General features: G+C 40.8%; 1 protein-coding gene across 2 annotated transcripts in view; it reads right to left on the bottom strand.

Annotated features, from left to right (window-relative positions):
- Positions 1-402: 402 nt before the first annotated feature.
- The window catches only part of VGLL4 (vestigial-like family member 4), an 88,335-nt gene continuing 68,939 nt past the window's right edge, over positions 403-19,798 (bottom strand). For both annotated transcript variants that reach the window (XM_009322001.1, XM_009321999.1), the window contains exons 3-5: positions 8,486-8,708; positions 5,124-5,244; positions 403-3,235 (exon numbers count right to left, since the gene is read on the bottom strand). In XM_009322001.1, coding sequence (XP_009320276.1) covers positions 2,967-3,235; positions 5,124-5,244; positions 8,486-8,708 — 613 coding nt within the window. In that variant the 3' untranslated portion in view covers positions 403-2,966. The remainder of the gene's footprint in view (positions 3,236-5,123; positions 5,245-8,485; positions 8,709-19,798) is intronic.

The following is a 19,798-nucleotide window of genomic DNA, read 5'->3' as shown; positions in this document are numbered from 1 at the left end:
TTTTCCAAAACGGCAACGGAGCTACGTTAGGAAGAGGAACAGCTGCTTCAGCCCCGTACGGAGAGCAACGCTGGGCTCAAAGACCCGATCAGTGAGCCTGCTGCCAGCGCGTGCTCAGCGGCCAGGGACGTCCTCCTGAAGCCGGGGGTATTTCTGCCCAGCTCTGCTGTGGCAGCAGCAGGCTCCCTTTGTAGTTGTAAAGACTGTTTCTTGTCGGAAAAAAACCCAACAGAGCATTGCTGCGCCAGCCCCTTCGATGGGGTCACAGTCCTGAAGGACTGGGTTTCCTCAGCAGGAGAACATGGCACGAACAGCAGTTTGTTTCTGCTTCCAGCTCGTGAAGAAGAGAAAGCAGCTTCCTCTCTTAGCGACCAATACAGAAGAGTATGTGCACACCTGTGATTTAAGAGCACTTTATTGTTCTTTAAGGCTACTTTTAAGTACAAAAAAAAAAAGATGGCCTGCCAAACCTTTTTTTTTCCCAGGTGAAACAAGGCCACAAAAGAATGGTATATTACAGATTTACAAACACAGAGAGAATCTTTCAAACTGAACTGTAGATAACCTGGCTCTGTGAAGAAACTTCACCACGTCTCACGAGGGTGAGTTCAGTTTAGTTTCCTTCCGCCTCCCCCCAACCCTTTGGCTTTCATGACATTATTGTGTCTAATATACGTTTTACTGGACATATCACATTAAATCTTTATTGCCCTCAAATCCATTTACCTATCTCAGATAAGTAAATGTAACCTTGTAAAACAGCTATTATTGAAAATATTAGCTTTAAAAACATTATCTTATTTGCGTTTACAAAGAAATATAGGAGTCACATTTTCCACAGAGTCCATCTACAGTATTAGTATTTTACTGTTATAATGCTCAGTAGCCTGTAGCAATAACAAACTAGTGGCTATTAATGCTAATGCAGTGTTCTCATAGAATAACTGTGTTCCTGCACTTTTACTGTATTACAGACAAATCTACAACAAAAAAAAAGATCAACTTTTTTCTCCAAACAAAAAAATGAATGATTACAATAAAGGAAAGGGAAAAATTAAATAGCTACATATCATTAACAAATTAATTGTTCCTCAAAAAATACCTACAAATTTCTCTGTACATTCTTTACGCACAGCGTAACGATGGTCTTAAAGTTACCTATATAAAAAAGTGTTCTTTTAACAATCTTCCTACAGAGAGTAGGGTACTGAATGCCAAAGCAAGTAAGCGTTGACTACCCAGTAAGATGGTAGTGAAATGTCTAAAACTGGGGGCCTAGGTGGGTTTTTTTGTTGGTTTTTTTAAATTTTTTTAAAGAAAATTGAGCAGCCACCTTCTCAACAAGAGTAAGAGCCAATCTCCCGATCTCTTTCTACCCTGCACCAAATTAAATAGCTTAACTTTAAAAAAAAAAAACAACACATAAAATAAAAGCCACAATGGACCCAATACTGTAACATAGTCCATAATACATCACGTGTAGTTCATCTTCCAACTAGTTCTAACTTTCTACACTGAACCGATCATTTCAGGTAACCCAGTATAAAAAAAAGCCCTAGTCGCAACTGTACTGGGAAGATGGAATGTATGGGGGAGAGTAGTTACACTTAACAAGAAGAAGAGAAGCTCTTAGTACTAGCACAGCTGTGGTTTTATGCCCGCCTCTATCGCCTAATTTCTAGTTAGTAGCTATTAACATAGCAAACGGTAATAAATGCAGTAATACCTGTATAAAGTTTTCTAATGGAGGAATGTATGCTGCAACTTGGCATAGGTTTATGAATAAGCTTAAAAAAATTAAAGATCCTATTTCACAAACTGTAACAATCTGTTGTCCAGCCAAGATACGTAACGGTAGCAGTTTCTGCAGCTAGTTAAAGGTGGATTACACAGACTTAGTTTTAGGAAGCGAATTCCTGTTAAGCAGACGGCGCTGCAGACAGAAACAATTACTCAGTCATGCGCAAAGCTATAGCATCCTGTACCACGCATCATATATCGCTAAACTGCGTCACTTGAGGCCTGTCCTGAGGCTGTCCTCTTTTGCTGGCTGCTACTAAAGTGAATATCAAATACAAATATCATAGAGTACAACTGTACCAGCAGTAAGTATATCTAGGATTGTTACTGACAAAAATAAACTAATTCTGAAGAAAAGCTAATAAGTATTATGATTCTTACTGTCTATACATTAATAGATACCAGCTATTTTTCATAAAACATGCATCGTTAAGCACTATTGAACCCTCCAACCTCAGCTCTATTCTAACAAACTGCAGTGTTTAGGAAAAAATGCCCGTGTTCTGTAAATTATGCAGTCCAGTTGCAAGCACTAAGCACCTGAAATCTAAAGAGAGAAAGACCTATAACCTGTATGAGACTTCCCCTTCCAAAGCTGTTTTGCTTTAAGAAAAATCAAACTGATAGAAATGTCATCCTTAAACCCTTTTTTCAGCAGTTTGCCCTCAAAATATTAGCATCTTCCAGAAAGTTGCTATGCAACTTCAGTCCTCCTCCAATAGTGCAAATCATACATGACAGTTCTTTTCAAGTATATACATACAAAATTACTTCACAGAGGGAAAAAAAAAAAGGGGGGGGGGGGGTAATGTAAGCAAACCAGACAAATTCTAGTCTCAAGAAGCTAATAAAAGCAAAAAGCATTTGGGTCAACCAACTAAGTGTAATGGCTTTTGTGGATTAGCGTGCATTATTTTTTTTTTAAGGGGCAGCAGATTTGCATCAGAGGTTTCTTTGGTAATTGAGGCAGGAAAAAAGGATGCTACATCATATGAATCTTTATGAAATAGTTCCTGCTATCATCTTTAAGGGCACCCTTTTACAAATAAAAAGTGAGTACACAAAAACACGTGTTGAAAACTAATCTCCCCTCCCCCAACACTATTTTAAGCACTGTTCAAAGCTCAGTCAAACCATGCAAATTCACAAACGTAACGGTCCTCTCTTCATGAGACCACCGAGGGCGAGTGATTATGATTGACCATATGAGAGGAAGGGGAAGACTGGCTGCGCCGTGAAGCAGACTCGGGACTGCTAGAGACTCCGTCCTTCGCAGCTTTGATCTGAAGCCATGTATCCCCGAGTGCTTTGGCAAAGTGGTCGTCAACTGATCCTGTGATGGACACAGAGTTTGCCACTGGCTCAGGCTCCTTGTAGTTCTTGCCAAGGCTTCGGCGGAAGTGCTCTTCCACCACTGGGTCACAGGCAGTGGTAGCTGGATGGGGAAAGGAGGCAGAAGATGCGTTATTTCAGTGCAGAATCCTGGCACCGAGTACTGGGTTCAGAACCCGTACTTCCTCCCCTTTTCCTATCGTCTCAGCATAAAGCAAGACTTGTTACAGCGTTATAGGACTGGTAGTGAATGGGGTGGGGAAAAAGATGGAAGGACTTAAAATGAAAAAAAAGGAATAAATGGAGTTAGTTTTGCGTTTCTGTGACCTGCACCAGGTAAGCGTTTTATGTATGATTATAGTTCTCCCTCAGGCTAGTAACAGCTACAGCTCTGACTCTGTGGAAACCCTCTCCCAAAACAATCACACAGAACTTACGTTTAGGCTTAAATAGAGTTAAAGATGGAAACGGTTCTTTAAAATCAGCTCCCAAGCCTGCTGATACCGGCCAGACGTGAGGAGACCCCATCCTAAATTACAGCACGCCAAAAGCTGATTTCAGGGTTTCATCTTACTTGACGTGCTTGTGCTAGGAGCCAGTCAGAAAACTAAATGAATCATTACCTCTGCATTAGGTACTACGAGCATTAAAATGGTGTCATACAAGAGGAACAAAGAACCTTAAAAATCAGGTTTTGAATGATAATAGTAATAATTCCTCAGACTAAATATGAGAGTTGCAGTTTTACAATTTAGAAACAAAATCTGTGTCTCTAAATGAGATTTATCTTTCAAAAATCCTTAAAGCTGTCGGGATCCGTGCCACTGTCCTTCACGCTACAGGAAGACTTGATTGATCCTAAAATAGATGTGTCGCGCGCAAAGACCTCTTCAAGTGACAAGCGACAAATATTTCCTGAAAACATTAACAACTGTTCCAAAGCCCATGTAAATACAGCTGGGGGCTCAATGAAGCAGCTCTCCTTAGACAAGTAACAGCAGTTTTCTAGAAAACTTCCAACGTCCTAGATCTCTACCTACCGACTTCTCTAATTGGGTAATACATCCTCTCCAGGGTCTCACTGCAGCTTCTAATTCCAGCTTTCAACAATACATTGATCTTTTTTAAAATATATATATAATAATCATCATCATCATCTTACTATGGACTTCTAGGTTGCTACCTACGTCATACCGGTATTGTTACATCAACACATTCTGGCTGACGAAGCCTCACTGCTGTGGCCTTTTGGAAATGCTGCGTGATAAAGCTCTGCAGCAGCAGGTATATGACTTGAAATGAGAAGGGCTGTTTTCCCCCCGTCGCACAGTGAGGGAAAGTGAAGAGAAACAGCCCAAGGTTCCCCAGCAAGTACTGCATGAAACGATTTCATGCAAAGTACTAATTGCACAGAAGGTAGAAAGCTAAAGCTCCCTGCTTGGGTTGCTATAGCAACCGCCCTCCTCCAAAGCTTTTTGTGTTCTCCATGAGAGAAAGGTGGAGGGTATGTGCTTTGGAAGAGTATTTGTATCTGCAGGAAAAGATTTTCCTGACTGCAGCTGAATCATAAAAGTCTACTGACTACTGAAAGGCTGGGGGAACTACAGCTCCTAAAATAAGAGCATGGTTGGATCTGCTGGCCCTGGCTGCTGTTTGTCAGTTAGACTAAAATAAACATAATGACTTATTTGTCTGTGTGGGGTGTTTTGTTTTTTTAAAGCAGCTTTTCAAAACAAGAAAAAAGAACACCTCTCTCCCCCTGATTTTGAACTGGTGCTTTCTACCACAGCATAGGATTGACGGTTAGAAAGACTGCGGAGGGGACCTGTGCTAGCATGTCTCTGCGTAGACAGGATACAAAGAGGTGTTTATTGTTTCACCTCCTTTTATTCCTGTTCATACATCAGTGCCTACACAGTTACGGTTAGCGAGACGATGTTCTTCTCCTCCAATGCTAATCAGGCAGTTAAGAGCGTGGACATGTAACTTACTGCTAGAGGGTCTTCTGTAGGCATTTTTTTCTGAACCGCAGCCGCTGTGAGCGATGGGGCAATGAGAGAGGTTACAGTTCCGGTTGTTCGCGGAAGCACAGGTGATTACGGACGGACGGTTCTAACATGGAAGAAAAAGGAAAACCGTCACTCACTCCGGCAATCGGCCAAAGCCGTATTAGCAGCAGTTCACTGCGTAATCACTTGAGATGTACACTGAACTGGATCCCAGCAGTGAAGTAACCCATAAACTATCCAATTCAATAAAGCGTATTAAAACCCAAAATATTCGGCTATTATTTCGTCTGATTTAATAAAAAAAGCCACATTGCACTTCCATAATGGTTCTTAGTTATTTAAGTGGCAAGCAGCCATACAGAAAAAGGGCGGTATAAAAGCAAATCATTAAAAGCACTGAAGTGATTTTACAGTGACTGTTTCAACTTCACAGGCATTATATATGCGGAACTAAATGTCAACGCATTAAGTATTCATTTCATTCGATGTCCACGCGATTGGACATAGATTGGTCCTTGTGATTCCAGGACTCGGAAGGGCCTTACAAATTTTGCAGGTATTTGTCTTCCTAGTGTTAATCAAGTTTTAGCGTTACCATTTTTCATTCAGCAGTTAAGGTCTCCTAGCCTAATTCTGTATTTCATACTTCAGCCACAGAACAGTAAGATGTAAAACATGAAGAGCTCCTGCGTGAGACTTGACCGCCAAGTACTTTCCTGTTGTAATTAATTTGCCTCTCCAGCACTACTTAATAAACATCCTCCTTTTTCACTCTCAACACATGCAAATTCCCCAAAATGTCTAGTCACATCATCTTAATTCTGCAATGTGTACTTTGTACAAAGTATAAAAATAAAACTCTTCTCATAGTTGTCTACTGTGCAAATGTGACATTGAAACAAGGCCTCAGGACAAGAAATGTCCCAGTTTCTCCAGGCGGCTGAGGGGAAATGACACAGGTATTGAACTAGTTTTGCTTTGCATCTTTGGTATGTTTTATGATGCAAGGAGTCGTCCATGTTGCTATACTCGATGCAAGTTAATTGTTAAGGGTCCAAAAGATTAACAGAACTGATGTAGTTAACACAGTTTTAATTTCTTGTCCATTTCACAAATCTGTGCAGCAACCCACAAAAATCACTACTTTACCTACCACCAAAGTCAACGGGGGAGGGAAGAGTTTTCATTGTTGAGTGGTACTTTAGTCTAGACAGAGTAAGAGCAAGGCCAAAGTAAAAGCGATGAGCTTTCAAGGGGAGGTTTAACGCTATTTGTCTGGACACAACGGGAATGATGCTATTTACATCTTCTTTACTTTCTTTACTTTGCTGTCAGCACAGTTAAGAAAAGAAGTGAATTATTTGATTTCTTCTGTAAGCAGTTCACATGTGGAAGTATTTATTTTCTTTTTTATAGGGGCCAAGATTTTGCGCATCTGTGAAGCGGTTTTTGAGAAGTGTATACATGCTTATCGCTTCAGAAGAGTATTTTAGACATGCAAGAGGTGGGAAGTAGAGAGAGGCAATAAAAGAGCTTGTCTCAAGAATGCATGTACCGACACCACAAAGGATCCGAGAGGCAGGATAAGGCATCTGACAGAATCCCCTGGTATGGTTCTGCGTGTACAGCTGCACTGAGCAGACGATACACATTTCTATGAAAACACCGCGATAAGCTGAGAATTTAGGAACAGTGACTGTAGAAGCTGACTAACCCCACGCTGCCTAAAAGAAGAAGGTATTTTTTTTTCCCCACTTTTTATTAGGAAAAAAGTAATATGAAATCCCATTCAACATGTTAAGGTTAAAAAAAACCAAAACAAAACAAACCAACAAATCATTAAACTAGGGTTTCTTATTTTCAAGACACGTTTTTCTTTGTATGATTTCTACTCTCTGCTCTTAGCAAGGTCTTACCTCAACACCCTGTTTTTCCAAGAAAATAGATTGTAATCTAGCTCAAAATGTCAAAGATAACAAGAGAGAGAGGAATCTGGTAATGGGCAACAGGAATCGGCCCAAGTCAAACACACCAAAATAGAAGAGTGTCAGTGGTGTTAGCTGCTAAGCTGAGAGGCTACGGTAATACTATCAAAGGGCACCAGTGTCGTCAGTGGAAGCCTGTCCCTTCCTCCTCTGTCATCGCTGAACGCCGAGAGCAAAGAAGAGCTGTTCTGCACGGAACAATAGCTCTGCAATCTGCGTGCCAAATGATGCAAGATATCAGCAACACTAGCGTAAAGCTAGGCATTTTGGCATCGCAAAATGCAAAAGACTAGCATACATAGCCAGCCACCGTGAAAATCTACACAGTATACGGCTCCAGTGAAAAGCAGCTTTCATAAATTGCATATGAAAAAGCCCGACCTCTGAAAGATCATCCACTCAAAATGTTTACCCTCTGCAGGGCATCACGGTAGGGGAGGGAGGAAGGAAGGAAGGAAGGACGGACGGAAGAGCTTGGGTACACTTTAATTTCTCAACACTAACAGCTCATCACAACTCAATTATCTTGCTTTGTCTCTCCGCTTGTGAGAGGGATAAAGACGAGTCTGACCTAGAAGAAAACTTACTGTATAAACTGCATAGAGATGGCTCATCTTCAGCAGTTCTGAAGGAAAACAAATACAATGTACAAGAGGGCAAGCCAAAAACCCAACAACCAGGCAAAAACAAAACAAAACAAGGAAAACCACTCCAGCATATGGAATAAACTATAAAATAATCAAAAATCATTACTTTGTTTTAGGAAAAGTCATTATGAAATAGTGATACAACACTGCCCTGAACAACGCAATGAGTGCTTTTGGCTGGCTAAAACAACTAAGGTCATCCCAGCTTCTTTCACCTGGGAAATTCAGTGCAAAATTCTCCTTTATGCCCTTTCTGTCTTGCACCTCTTCTTCAGCAGGGCCGGCAGGAGAGAGCTGGGACAGAGGGGAGGGAAGCACGCACTGATTGCCAAGAGGAGCACAGATGAACACCCTCTCTACCCGTGAACTGCATCAGTTATTGCCTAGCAGGTACTGGAGCTTCGCTCAGCCACCGACTTTGCATTCCCAAATAGAACACATGCATTCACAAACGTAGCAAAGCATCAGAAAAAGCAGGAAGGCCAAGAATTCTGTGACAGATACATTTAAACATCAGCGATTTATTCAGATTAAACACAATGAGCTGGGACGTTCATTGTGCATTTTTAAAATACATTTTGCCTAAAGAAAAGTATCGCCTACCTATTGTAACTCACAATACGTTCTGCTTACGTCTGGGAAGTCCTCATTGTGTCTACTGCCAGGATTCCTACAACCACCCAGAGTTTCTTGTCAACCTAGAAGCCAGTACCTGCTGCCGTTCCACAGAAGTCAGTGTAGGTGTGATGCCAACTGTTCGGGTTGCATCCATGCTGTTTTTGGTCAGTGCTAGAGGTTGATCCATGGTCAAGCTTGGGATTGAGGCATACATGTGATTGGCATGAAGGCTCATTGTTGGGGCAGCAGCCCGCTCTATTGGGCTGCGACTCCTCTCTCTGTGCTCCTTCCGATAATCTCCATTGGCAGTCTTGTTTCTAATACATGAAAGAGAAAAAAGTCAAAGGACTTACTACTGTTACAAGCTATAATGAGACATGCAACATTAAATCCCTTTAAGAAACACGAGGCAATGCGTTTTGCTTTGTGAGGAGGGGTATAGAATCCCTCAGTGAATGAGGTATCCCTGGTATATCCAGCCACCTCCCTGCGAAGATAAGCCAATGATTTACATTTGCAAGCTGTGGCAACCAACTTTTTTTTTCAGCCTAGAATTTCTTCAGATACTTCTCTAAATGCACCGAGTTAAAGTAACAACTGATCATGTTTTGTTAAGATCAGACACCTCCTCATTTAACATACTGTTAATCCCACTCTGTCTCCTAACGCTGCAATATTCACTAAGCATTGCTGAAGCCCAAGGAAAGTTTATTTTACTCAAAAGACAAGCGTTGATACCAGCAAAATGCAGCGAGTCAAGGCAGGAAGCAAAATTTTCAGAGCAGAAAATGAAGGAAAAGCAAACTACACTGCACTTATCGCAGAATCGTTTAATTACAACTGTTCTCTAAAAGAGTAATTTCAAACTACTACTGGACAGTAAATGTCAGGCTAACGATGTGAGTACATCTACTATCATTCACTGCAATTCAAATAACACTGATTTTGTACTTAAGTGTGAGATAGTTCAGTTTCCATACAGCAATATAGTCGGCATTAAAGGCAAACCAGTGAATCAAAGGATAGGTATTTCCTTCATACTGGTGAAGGCAGTCGTTCGTAACCACTTACCTAGGTAAGCATGGGTATGATTGGCAGTCTGGAACATACCAGTATTGTAAGAGTTAACACACTGCAATACCTAGTGCCTCAGTGTGAAACAGCAAGCTCAGTCTATCTTTCAGGAAAGAAAGAGCCGAGGAAGAAGCTGAGCTGATCTGTGGAAAATACATTCCATCTTCAGAAGATTCTTGAAGTTATAGTGAGGTGTCCTACATGTCCTGTGTATAAGTGGGTAAAATCCATTTACAAGAGGTTTTCCCCCACTTTTCAAGCATATCATAGCAAATTGGTATGCAGGAGCAATCTTTAAAAATGATCTGATCAATATTGGGCAGAGACAGAAAAGGAATAGAAAAATGTTTTCTGTAATACTAGACATGAAGATGTACAAATAGTATTCACTATTGAAAGAAGCTACTGCCTATTTCAGCATCTGAGAAAGTCTCTCGAAAAGGATTGCTAACAGCTGAGGGGGAAAAAAAAGCCCTGCCGACAGAGGAAAATAAGGAACCCCGAAGCTTACCAACAAAAACGCTACAGAAAAACCTTGCAGGTTTATATAAATGAAGTAATTACGTAGATTAATCTAATGGTTACTTGTTGGTTTACATTAGTTAAAAACAGACAATAAGATCACTCTGTCTTGAAGTTGATTTCTCCCTATCATCTAAAATCAAACCAGCACTGGTGTTCACATTCGCCCTCCAACACCACGCCACTACCTCCCGCTGTTCGCTTTTCAGCACGGCAGGCTCGCCCAGCACCCCTAACCCGGCGTGGCCACGCAGCCCTGCTGGCAGCCTCAGGGAGAAGCTAAAACCCCAGTGCAGGGTGCGGGGATGCTCTGCCGTAACCCTGCCCGGGAGTCAGGGGTGGTCGCCGTGTTGCACGGCATTTGTTTAGGTGCCTTTTGAGACCCTGTAAGCTTTTAGCCTCGACAGCATCCTGTGGCAATGGATTCCACAGTTTAAACTACATGCTTTGTTAAGTACCTTTTCTTCACGGGCTCTTTTTGCTTCTTTTTTAACCTAAAATCTAATGTCTTGGTCTGCTATTGCCCTAATTCTTCTATTAGGAGAGAGAGAAAGCCATCACTCCCTGCTTATCATCTTCATGCCGCTCCTGAGTTCATCTCTCCGTTCAGCAACCTTTTTTCTCCAGGGAACTGCTTTCTTCAAATAAAAACCGTTCCCATAACTTTGTCATCCTTGTGGCCCCTCTCATGTAAGAGCTAGAAAAGCTGTAATCTTTCTTGAGATGAGGGTGCAGATCTCTGCTGTATTCCGGAACAGGACCTTTGCTGAACTCCTCCCAAGTCTTCAGTGCTATTCTTCAGGCTGCTCAAGAGCCGCTCGGTTGTGTAAGATAGAAAACTGCTATTGCTGCCTGAATCAAAACTCAACTCGTTTATGGTGGTAGAAGCTAGGGTTAATACGGTACCAGGCAACCAGTGACTTGAGAACCTCAGGACACAGCTTATTCTCTACGCCAAATTCCCCTGACATGCTTAGGAGGGAACAGCCAAGAGAATAACAATACAATTTGTAACCCTTCGGATCCCCCCGCCTATCACTTCTCCCTTTTAACTAATTACAAATTAGTAGTTGCGGATTAGCAGAATCGACCATAAAATCTAACCTTTAAGGTTTCACAGCTGGTGCTCAAGATGTTCTCTGAAAATCATGTGTTTCTGGAATCCTCCTTTATAGGCCAGATTTAGACACAATAACGCAGCACACAAACCACCAGGAAATACGTTCTCACAGTGCTACACTTCCATCTTTTGCCAGCTTTGGTACCATTTCAATTCACAAGACTACTTTGCAGTATCAGCATTCAGAAGAAAGAAGCTTAGAATTGCATTGCTCTGAGCTAACGACTGATGCAAATGTGTGACTTAATGGCAGCACGACAGGCTCTATATTTAAAGTACAGTAGCCTCATCTTGAATTACAGTACCGAAACAGCTACTGAACACAACAACTAATCCTTCACCACCCCTTAGGAAGCAAGTATGGAACTTCATAAATAGTACGCCTTTGCAGACTGTTTTTGTACCTGGACAACAGCCATTAGATACCCTCGGAAATAATACGTGAAAAGACATTGCTAAAATCATTGTTCAAGTGATAAAGGCAATGCTGTGTGGAGACGGCTCATTCATCTTGCTGCAATGCAGTATCTTTGGTGGCTGCAAGCCAAAATCTTACTTCTCAACTAAATATTATCTGGTCTACTACAGTTTAAATAACCATTTGGAGGCGGCAAAACCACATCCAGCTCCAGTACGTTCCTACTTTTCACTGCCTCAAAGGGAAAAAATAGTCCCTGTTCAGAATGATTATATTCTGTTTTAATAAGCACAAGCTGATTTTCAAAGAAAAAACTTTGTTTTCTCCACCAAAAATACTTGTAAAATGAAATAAAAAATGTAGCTACACCAGTTGTTTGGGTTTTTTCTTAGAACTGGGATTTCGGGCGTTTAACAAATTGGGGCTGCGGGGGGGGGGGGGGAGGGGAGGGGAGGGGCAGCTCTCAAGCAACCAGTGATGAACAAACCTACTGAAATTCCCAAGCAAAAGAGATTTTCCATTTTACACAATAGCACCTATTTCACTCATCCTCGCTTTAAACAAAAAGTCACAGCCCTAAATATTGGTGAACTGGTAGTTTTTCTGCCAAAAAAAAAAAAATGACCTTTTCTGCAAAGATTTTTGGAAGATGGGACCAAGAAACTGGGAAATAGGATCAGTCTGACGTCAGGAAGCACAGCACAGTAGGCAGACCTTCCCTAAAGATACCTAAAATTATTGAGTTATCTCAGTAATCTCAGCAGACCACACCCTAGCCCTTTCTGCCGGCAAGTAATTCCCTTTTCCTAAATTAGAACAACTCCTCTTCCGGGCAGGGAACTGTTTATACTCAACTCCTCAAAAATCCTCTCCTCATCTACCCTCAACTATATAGTCTTAGCAAAAAAATGAAAAATACCTGAAGCCTCTACTTCCACATCAGGTATTATTTTTTCTGAGCCCAGCTGAAAATTTTACAGCACTGTGTAGAAGAGTAACATGATAGCTCTGCCCTTGTGAAAATACACCAGCACTTCTGAGTCCCTCCTATTTAAATATAAATAGCAAATCCTACAGACATCTGACTCCACTTGTAAAACAATTGTACATAAAATTATTTATAGAGTATTCATCAATTTCATATTATTAAATAATTTAGTTTAAAATGTAACTTCAAAAATAATTTTCTATTAGAAACAAAGTTTCTTACAATTTATTATCATTATTATTGAGAGAAGTAATTCTTGTTTCGATATTAGATGCTTTGTCTGAAGGGGCAATCAAAATTGCATGTGGTTGAAGATAATTCTATTTCACTAAAGTGAATTAGCTTAAAAATTCCACATGCAGTGAACAAGTAGAGAGATGCATCTCTTAGTTCAAACGTAAGGGCAGAAAATTACAAGGAAGGATTTCTGACCATGTTTGAAAAATAATTTAAAAATATATACCACAAATAAATCCAGCTGCCCAAACAGCTTTACCATCCCCCGACTCCCACTTTGGCTTAAAAATCAGCATATGTAACTCCGGACTCCATCTTCAGCGGTGAACATGCCAGTGCATCTCCACTGGCTGAAAAAATAGCTAGCAATTAATATCGGTGAGAACCTGAGCAAACATCAGGCAGCGGGACGCTATTACATCAGCCATACCCATCACCCTTACTCCCCTTCTAACAGAGGTATTCACGCCACTTGGAGGTTTATTTTAGCAAAATTATACATGATTCCAACCTTAAATTCATTGCTCCAACACTTGAAAAACAGACATTGTTTTCCATGTTTCTCCCCAATGAATCATAACCGAGGCTCCAGCACTTACCAAGCATCATGTGCTCAGATGGATGTCATACCAAAACCACACACATCCTGACTGTTAGCTGAAAGTCTGCTTCAGTTTGGTTCTAAATAATGTTTGTTAATTGAAAGCAATGTTTCAGTCCTCCTCAGGAACCAGTTCAAAGGTAGCTAAAATGCATTGTTCTTAGTATTTTTTTTGTTGTACAACCTTTAAATGCGGCTGTTCTGTTCGCTGGCACAGAGTGGCAGTAATTCACACTCATCCTACAGGAACAGACTAACTCTGCCAGCTGCTTAAGGAAAAGGAAAAAAAGAGAGGCCCACCGAAGGGGACAGTGTTGCTTGCACTCACTTCCAGCCTGCAGATCCTTAAGGAACGGATGCCAAAAGTATTACTGTACCTCCAAGTGAAGAAATCACAGACGTTTCACACTCCCGTTGGCAGAAATAGAGCTCTAACTTGAAATGGTTGTACTGTAGGAGCACATTTCACTTGCAGAAAGAACAAGTATCCACTTGCAGTGCTTTTTAATTCTCATGTAAGATGTTTTTCTTTATACAAACACAATGCATAATATTACTTAAGAGTAAACTTTCATTTGTGGAACCTAATTCAAATACGATTTGAGTATTTTCAGCATCCTTATAATATTCATTTTCTAACACCTTCTACTGTATTTATTCACAAACTCTGAAGTCTGAAAGAGGACAGCTGCTTTCCTTAAAGACAACTTAAGGATTTATAATCCACTGATATAAAGTATCTTCTCCACTTGACGGGGATCATTCCCTGCAAAAGTATCTACTTGCACACATTAATTCTGTTACTGTGAGGTGGGAAAACAAGAATTTCAGGTGGTATTTCAAAATACAGTGATATATATCCAGAGGGAAAAATCCTAAGTTTCACTTACTTGGAATTTTTTAAGCAATCCAAATTCACTAAAAAAACCCCAAACAAAACCTGAAAGTATTAGCAGTTTGCTCTTTGAGCGTCAGCCAATTATCTGAAGTATTCATAACACGAAAAAATACTCCAAACAGCCCAATACGCTCTTCAAACCACATCTACTTTGAATGGCTGCCACCTACATACATAACCCTTTTTCATCCCGTTCTATTAGCTTTATGCTTCCCTGGTACTTTGAGTAGCCTTTTCATTTTATGGCTTAGTACTCCATCCCAAAAAGCTTTCAAGTAGGCAACTTGCAAGAGATTATTGTTTTTGCAAGAATCACTTCCTCCACAGAACCTGGACATCTGATACGGCTTCCTGAGAAAGATCAAGAACGCCCTCCCTTTCTGCCATTGCCATATTTAAACATTATTTGTACAGTATATATTCCCCCCTGCAGGAAATCTTTTGGACAAACTAAAGATTGTGTTCAGACCGACGCACAGATAAAACTGACGACTGATCTTCTATTAACGCCTTTCTCGAAGCAGCGCTACAGCAGCTATGCCTCCTGCTGTGGTTCTGGAGGGCTCCAGAACAGCGGTTTGCTAGCCAGCTGGCTACAAAGGGGTTCTTTAACCCAGGTCTGTAGCTGGCAAATCCTCCATTTCTCCCCCCATTCAAGTGTGGTTAACAAGGAAAGAAGCAGGTGGCTAAGTCTTCACTTTCTGCCTCCGGCTAGAAACAACTCAGCAAAGGCACCCAGGATTTTAAGCGCTGCCTCAAAGCTTCTCCAGCCACCAATAATTAAATTGAACTCTTCCCAGGAAAGAGCTTTTGTTCTTTTGAATTTTTCAACTTGAGCATCAGGCCTCGTTTGGAGAATTAAGCATCATATTTACACAAGTTCTTTCAGAGTCAGAAGCATGCGTGCACCAACCGTACCTATTCTTCCCTGCTCTCTCCACCCCTCTCTGATCAGAATCCTGCAGTTGCTTCCCCTAAAAAATTTCAAGTCACGGAAGTTTTTTTCAGCTTAGTGCTACAGCGAATGGAAAGACCTTTGAGATGAGAAGTCAAAGTAAAACCATTGAAAACATACTAAGAAGAAATAGGATAATCTTACATATAAACAAACATAAGTCAGACTTTCTATATTTATCCTCACCGAAACAAGATTTTCAGAGATAAAATCTTGGACCAGATAGTTACTTGCAAAAGTAATCAACCAGGAGAACAGATTTCACAGTAAAAGAAATAAATTAATAATAAGCTGTGAAATGCATAAAGGAGTCTCCCATTACTGCCTGCCTGCACCAAGCAAAAATATTGAGATACAGAAGAGCTTCCCATCCTGAAGGCTTAATATTCACAAGTATGAAAGAATGCAAGTGAACCGCATGATGTAAGACCTTAGTCAAAAGCCAAACCCACAAAACTGAAATCTAAATCTAATGTACAGTAAAATCAATTAACACAATCTCAGATCCTACTTATTTTTCTCACAGGAATTTTTTTTTTAATGTTTGGCCATCGTTGCTCCAACACTCATAGGACTGTTTTAAAAGGTAGCACTGGTTGCTTTGTAACGGCAATCATTCATTCCATCCGTAAGTAAACCTCTGGGATTTATTAAATGAAAAATTACGTCACTGCTGGAACACGTGCATACATATACAATCCAGAAATGATGAAAAAGCTACCTTACTGCAATAGGTACAGACTGCAGGTTACCTGTAAAAATCAAAACCTGTAATTCAACTTAAAAAAAAAAAAAAAAGGAAAAAAATTACCCCAGAACCTCTGCTCACCCACTAATTTCTCTGCTTTGCATTTCTAGTGCCTGCTCGCGCAACTCCAAACCTCCTATGTTTAGGTTCTCATTTTGTGTGGTACACCTGATGGTTCATTTTAAAGTTCCATAATTTTCTGAAGAGGTTTTATGTGAGGCCATAGCTGAGATGTAAACAACAAAATTTTAACATATAATAAATATCTGGAAAAATTCTGAAATGGTAAGTGATGTCACTAATCCTGCTGAGGTAACTGTAAATATGAATTAGCCTGTTAGGAAAATTAAATAAATTTTAAAAAAATCACTAACGGCTCAAAAACTGGAGCTAGAACAATAGAAAGTGTCAGCATTTCGGTATTACCACAATAACAAGTGTCTAGGTATAATTGGACATTGCAGTAATTATAAAGAGTTTCTTAAAATGCCCTATGATTTCTGGAGCGTAAACATAAGCCCATTTCATCTCTTCAAAGTTTTGTTTAACTATATCTAGGTGGAAATCAACAGCTGAGTACAACTCCCATCAGCTCTGACGTAGTTTTCAAGGACTGAGGGGAAAAAAAAATTCAGCCTCCCGCCAATCGCGGTAGCCGAAGAGGAGAAACTTTCTGGTGCTCTAACCTGCAACGCGGCGTCACTGGCTTCCCTGTCCTAAGTGCTCTCTAACAGCCTGTCAGAGGAACAGCACGTTTCTTGGAAAGGAGACAGGAGAAGTAACCAAACCTTTAAGATTTATCTGATTCAGCCACCTCCCCATAACTCTCTCTTCAAAGACTGACAGTAGCTCCAGTTGCCTTTGAGAAACCTGGACAACACACTAGAAAAACGCGTACTGTGAAGACCAAAAGACAGAAGATGGGAATGTTTCAGAAGCTGAAAGAGGCTCTGCAGAGGACGCAGTCTGTCTTTGGAAGACGCTGCTCCTACAGTTACAGAGAGCACTTTTTTTTGGAAGATAGTTTCAGTAAAACTGCAAAGCTCAGACATATCAACGCACACCAAAACCTCAATCCTGTGGCTGCCAGTCAGGACCCAGAACTAAGGTTTCACTTCTAACTCAAAAGTAAACTATACAGAAGTCAACATAGTATCTGGGTGCTTGAAGGCACAATAATCTTATTCTGAGAAAGTCAAATGATGCCTGTGAAATAGAGCGGTGCCTGCCGATGTTCACATCTGGAGAGCAAGCCAGGCTACTGCATACGTTGGGACGAACAGAACGTGATCTAGAAAGACAAGTCACCGCTGGAATGGAAACTAAAAGTATCCGTGCAGAAGTCTGAACTGTTTCAAGTCCGTAAGGCACTTTGAATTGCTTGGAGGGGAAAAACATCCAGAAAAGCAAATGATAAAAAATGAGGTTAAAGGGACACTCCAAACTTCCCTAAAATTTCTAACAAGCAGGAAGGAAAACCTGACAGTATAAGGAAAGAGCAAGGAGGCTTCCATGAAAACAGCTAGAATATCAGAGGGGTTACTGGAAAGATTCAGAGGCAGCTATAAAATGATGGATTTGTACCCAACTGCAATGCCCACCCAAACACCTCTGGCAGGCGTTTCCTCTTACATTCTACCAGTTCATGTGCTGGGTCACGTGCAGCTTTTATAATTCAGCCATGGTAGCATCCTTTTGAAGTCAAACTTGGCACATGCAACTAACCTTTTATACTGAGTCACTGGAAAATACTGTAAAAACTATTTATGATCACACAGAAAACTATGGGCCAGCGTCAGGAGAAAGCTTGCACATAAAACACACACAGCAGTGGGTCATGTCCTAGTGCAACAAGATTAGCCACATACATGTGTGCTCAATATTGCCAGGGTACATCAGTCTGTTCTGCAGGCTCTGGGAGAACTTGGTGGTGTTGAAAGTCAGTGGTGAAACTGGGCAGAACTGTTAGAGGAAATAAAAAATGGCGGTTACATTTTCTTATAATATTTTCTAGGTTGTTCCTTACAATATTTTCTACTTTTTTATTTGGAAAAAATACTTTCATTCATCGCTCAATGCCTGTCACGCAACTGTTTTTGTAAAGGTGGGTTACCAGCCTAAGGCAATCTGTGAACCCCAAATTCTCAAAAGTTTATGGGATTTCATTTAGTTCAATCACAAAAAAGACTTCATCAGGTAGAATCTTACAGTAGACGAGCAGATTAATCATTTTCTTCAGCTAGATGGTGGGGGAAGTAAAAGATATCAACAACATGAGAATGGCAAGTTTATTTAGTAAGAGCCTTAACAACACAAGCCGGTCTCTGAAAATAAGGTCACAGTACTGGAATTAACTGTGTCAAATTGTCAGGAGATGGGATTATAGAGCTTTCTTTTCCAACTTCAGCGGTTCTCGAGAGAAAGAGGGAAAAGGGCCTGGGTCATTAAAGCTTACAGATTATGGTCTCTATCCACCAGATACACAGTGTAACATTAGCTGATGTGAAGCAGGAAAAGCTGAGAAAGTACATTAATTTGCTTTCAGACAGAAATTTCAAAAACTCTAAAAAACCCCAGGCTTTAGACTGAGAACGGTGTTCCAATAACTGGTTTCAAGAAATGAGATTTTTTCATGGGCTGTTTTATAAAAGGAATAAACATTTCATTAAAAGTTTATTGAAACTGTTTGTAATTGCTAATAAAATCTGAATTACTGAAACCTCTAGAAGCACCATAAATACAATAACAGCTTCATTATATTTTGCACAACTATTCATACCAATATAGTAAAATAATTCCTTTGAAGAGCTGATAACCAAACCAACCGCAGCAGTAGCAGTTCAGTGTTTGGAAGTGTACTTCTGCAGTTAAGGCGCCCAAGTTAACCATCAAATTCTACAACCAACAGTATCCTCTCACAACAACTTCTGGTTTAAGGAAGACTTTAGTTAGAAAAGCAAATCAGAGCAAAAATGCTTGGGGTTTTTATTTCCCCCCTTTTTAAAAAACTGATTTATGAGTCCTAAAAGTTAGTGATTAAAAACGTGACAAGAAGATTCGCGAAACGTCATTCCTTATCATTCAGACAGCAAGAAGTCAGCCATGTCCATACAGCTCAAACACACGCACCGCCAGCAACTTTGACAGACGAGGACCTGGAAGACAGGACTTTGACAGGAACATGCGAATCGACCTTAACTTGACTGTAATGTGCGACTCCTCCATTATGCACAGTAACCGTACATCTGTGCCACATTAAAGACTACATGAAGCAGTAATTAGAGTGGGCTGAGACTTCTCCCCAGATGTTTTGGAAAGTTTTTCTCATGGCTTACCAAACTCATCCCACCCCCCTTGTTCTTTCTCATCAGGTACTCTGCGCTCGAGACAGTGCCATGAGCTGAGTGAAATCCAATTCCCATGCATATACAGGCCCGCAGGTACGATAAGCCCGCAAACAGACTCTGTGTTCACATTCCACTGTATTTTAGGAACAATATTTACATTGTGAAGGAGAAATCTTGGAGAGCTGCTGAGCTGCGGAGTCTGTTTGTGGTGTTAGAGGAGTTATGTAAGAAATTTAAAGGAGGACTCGATTTCAATCAAGCAATACGGACACGGGTATCTAATTTAGTCGACATCACGGCAGCTACAAAGCACAGCGGATTCCAGCAACATTTTCCACTGGGGGAAGCGGTCAAATAACTGAGGTCAAAACCTTCAGGCTTCAATGGCGGCAAAGTCCTTTTATTCCCCTCGCAACTTTCTTTCGGGATAAATCCCGAACGAACACCACCACACCCACCCCTCCGCAGCCCCGGGGGGGGCGGGCGGGCTCAGGGGGCC

This window comes from Pygoscelis adeliae, unplaced genomic scaffold (genome assembly GCF_000699105.1).
Source record: "Pygoscelis adeliae isolate BGI_AS28 unplaced genomic scaffold, ASM69910v1 Scaffold304, whole genome shotgun sequence".
NCBI lineage: Eukaryota > Metazoa > Chordata > Aves > Sphenisciformes > Spheniscidae > Pygoscelis > Pygoscelis adeliae.
This window is presented reverse-complemented; position numbering and strand designations above follow the sequence as displayed.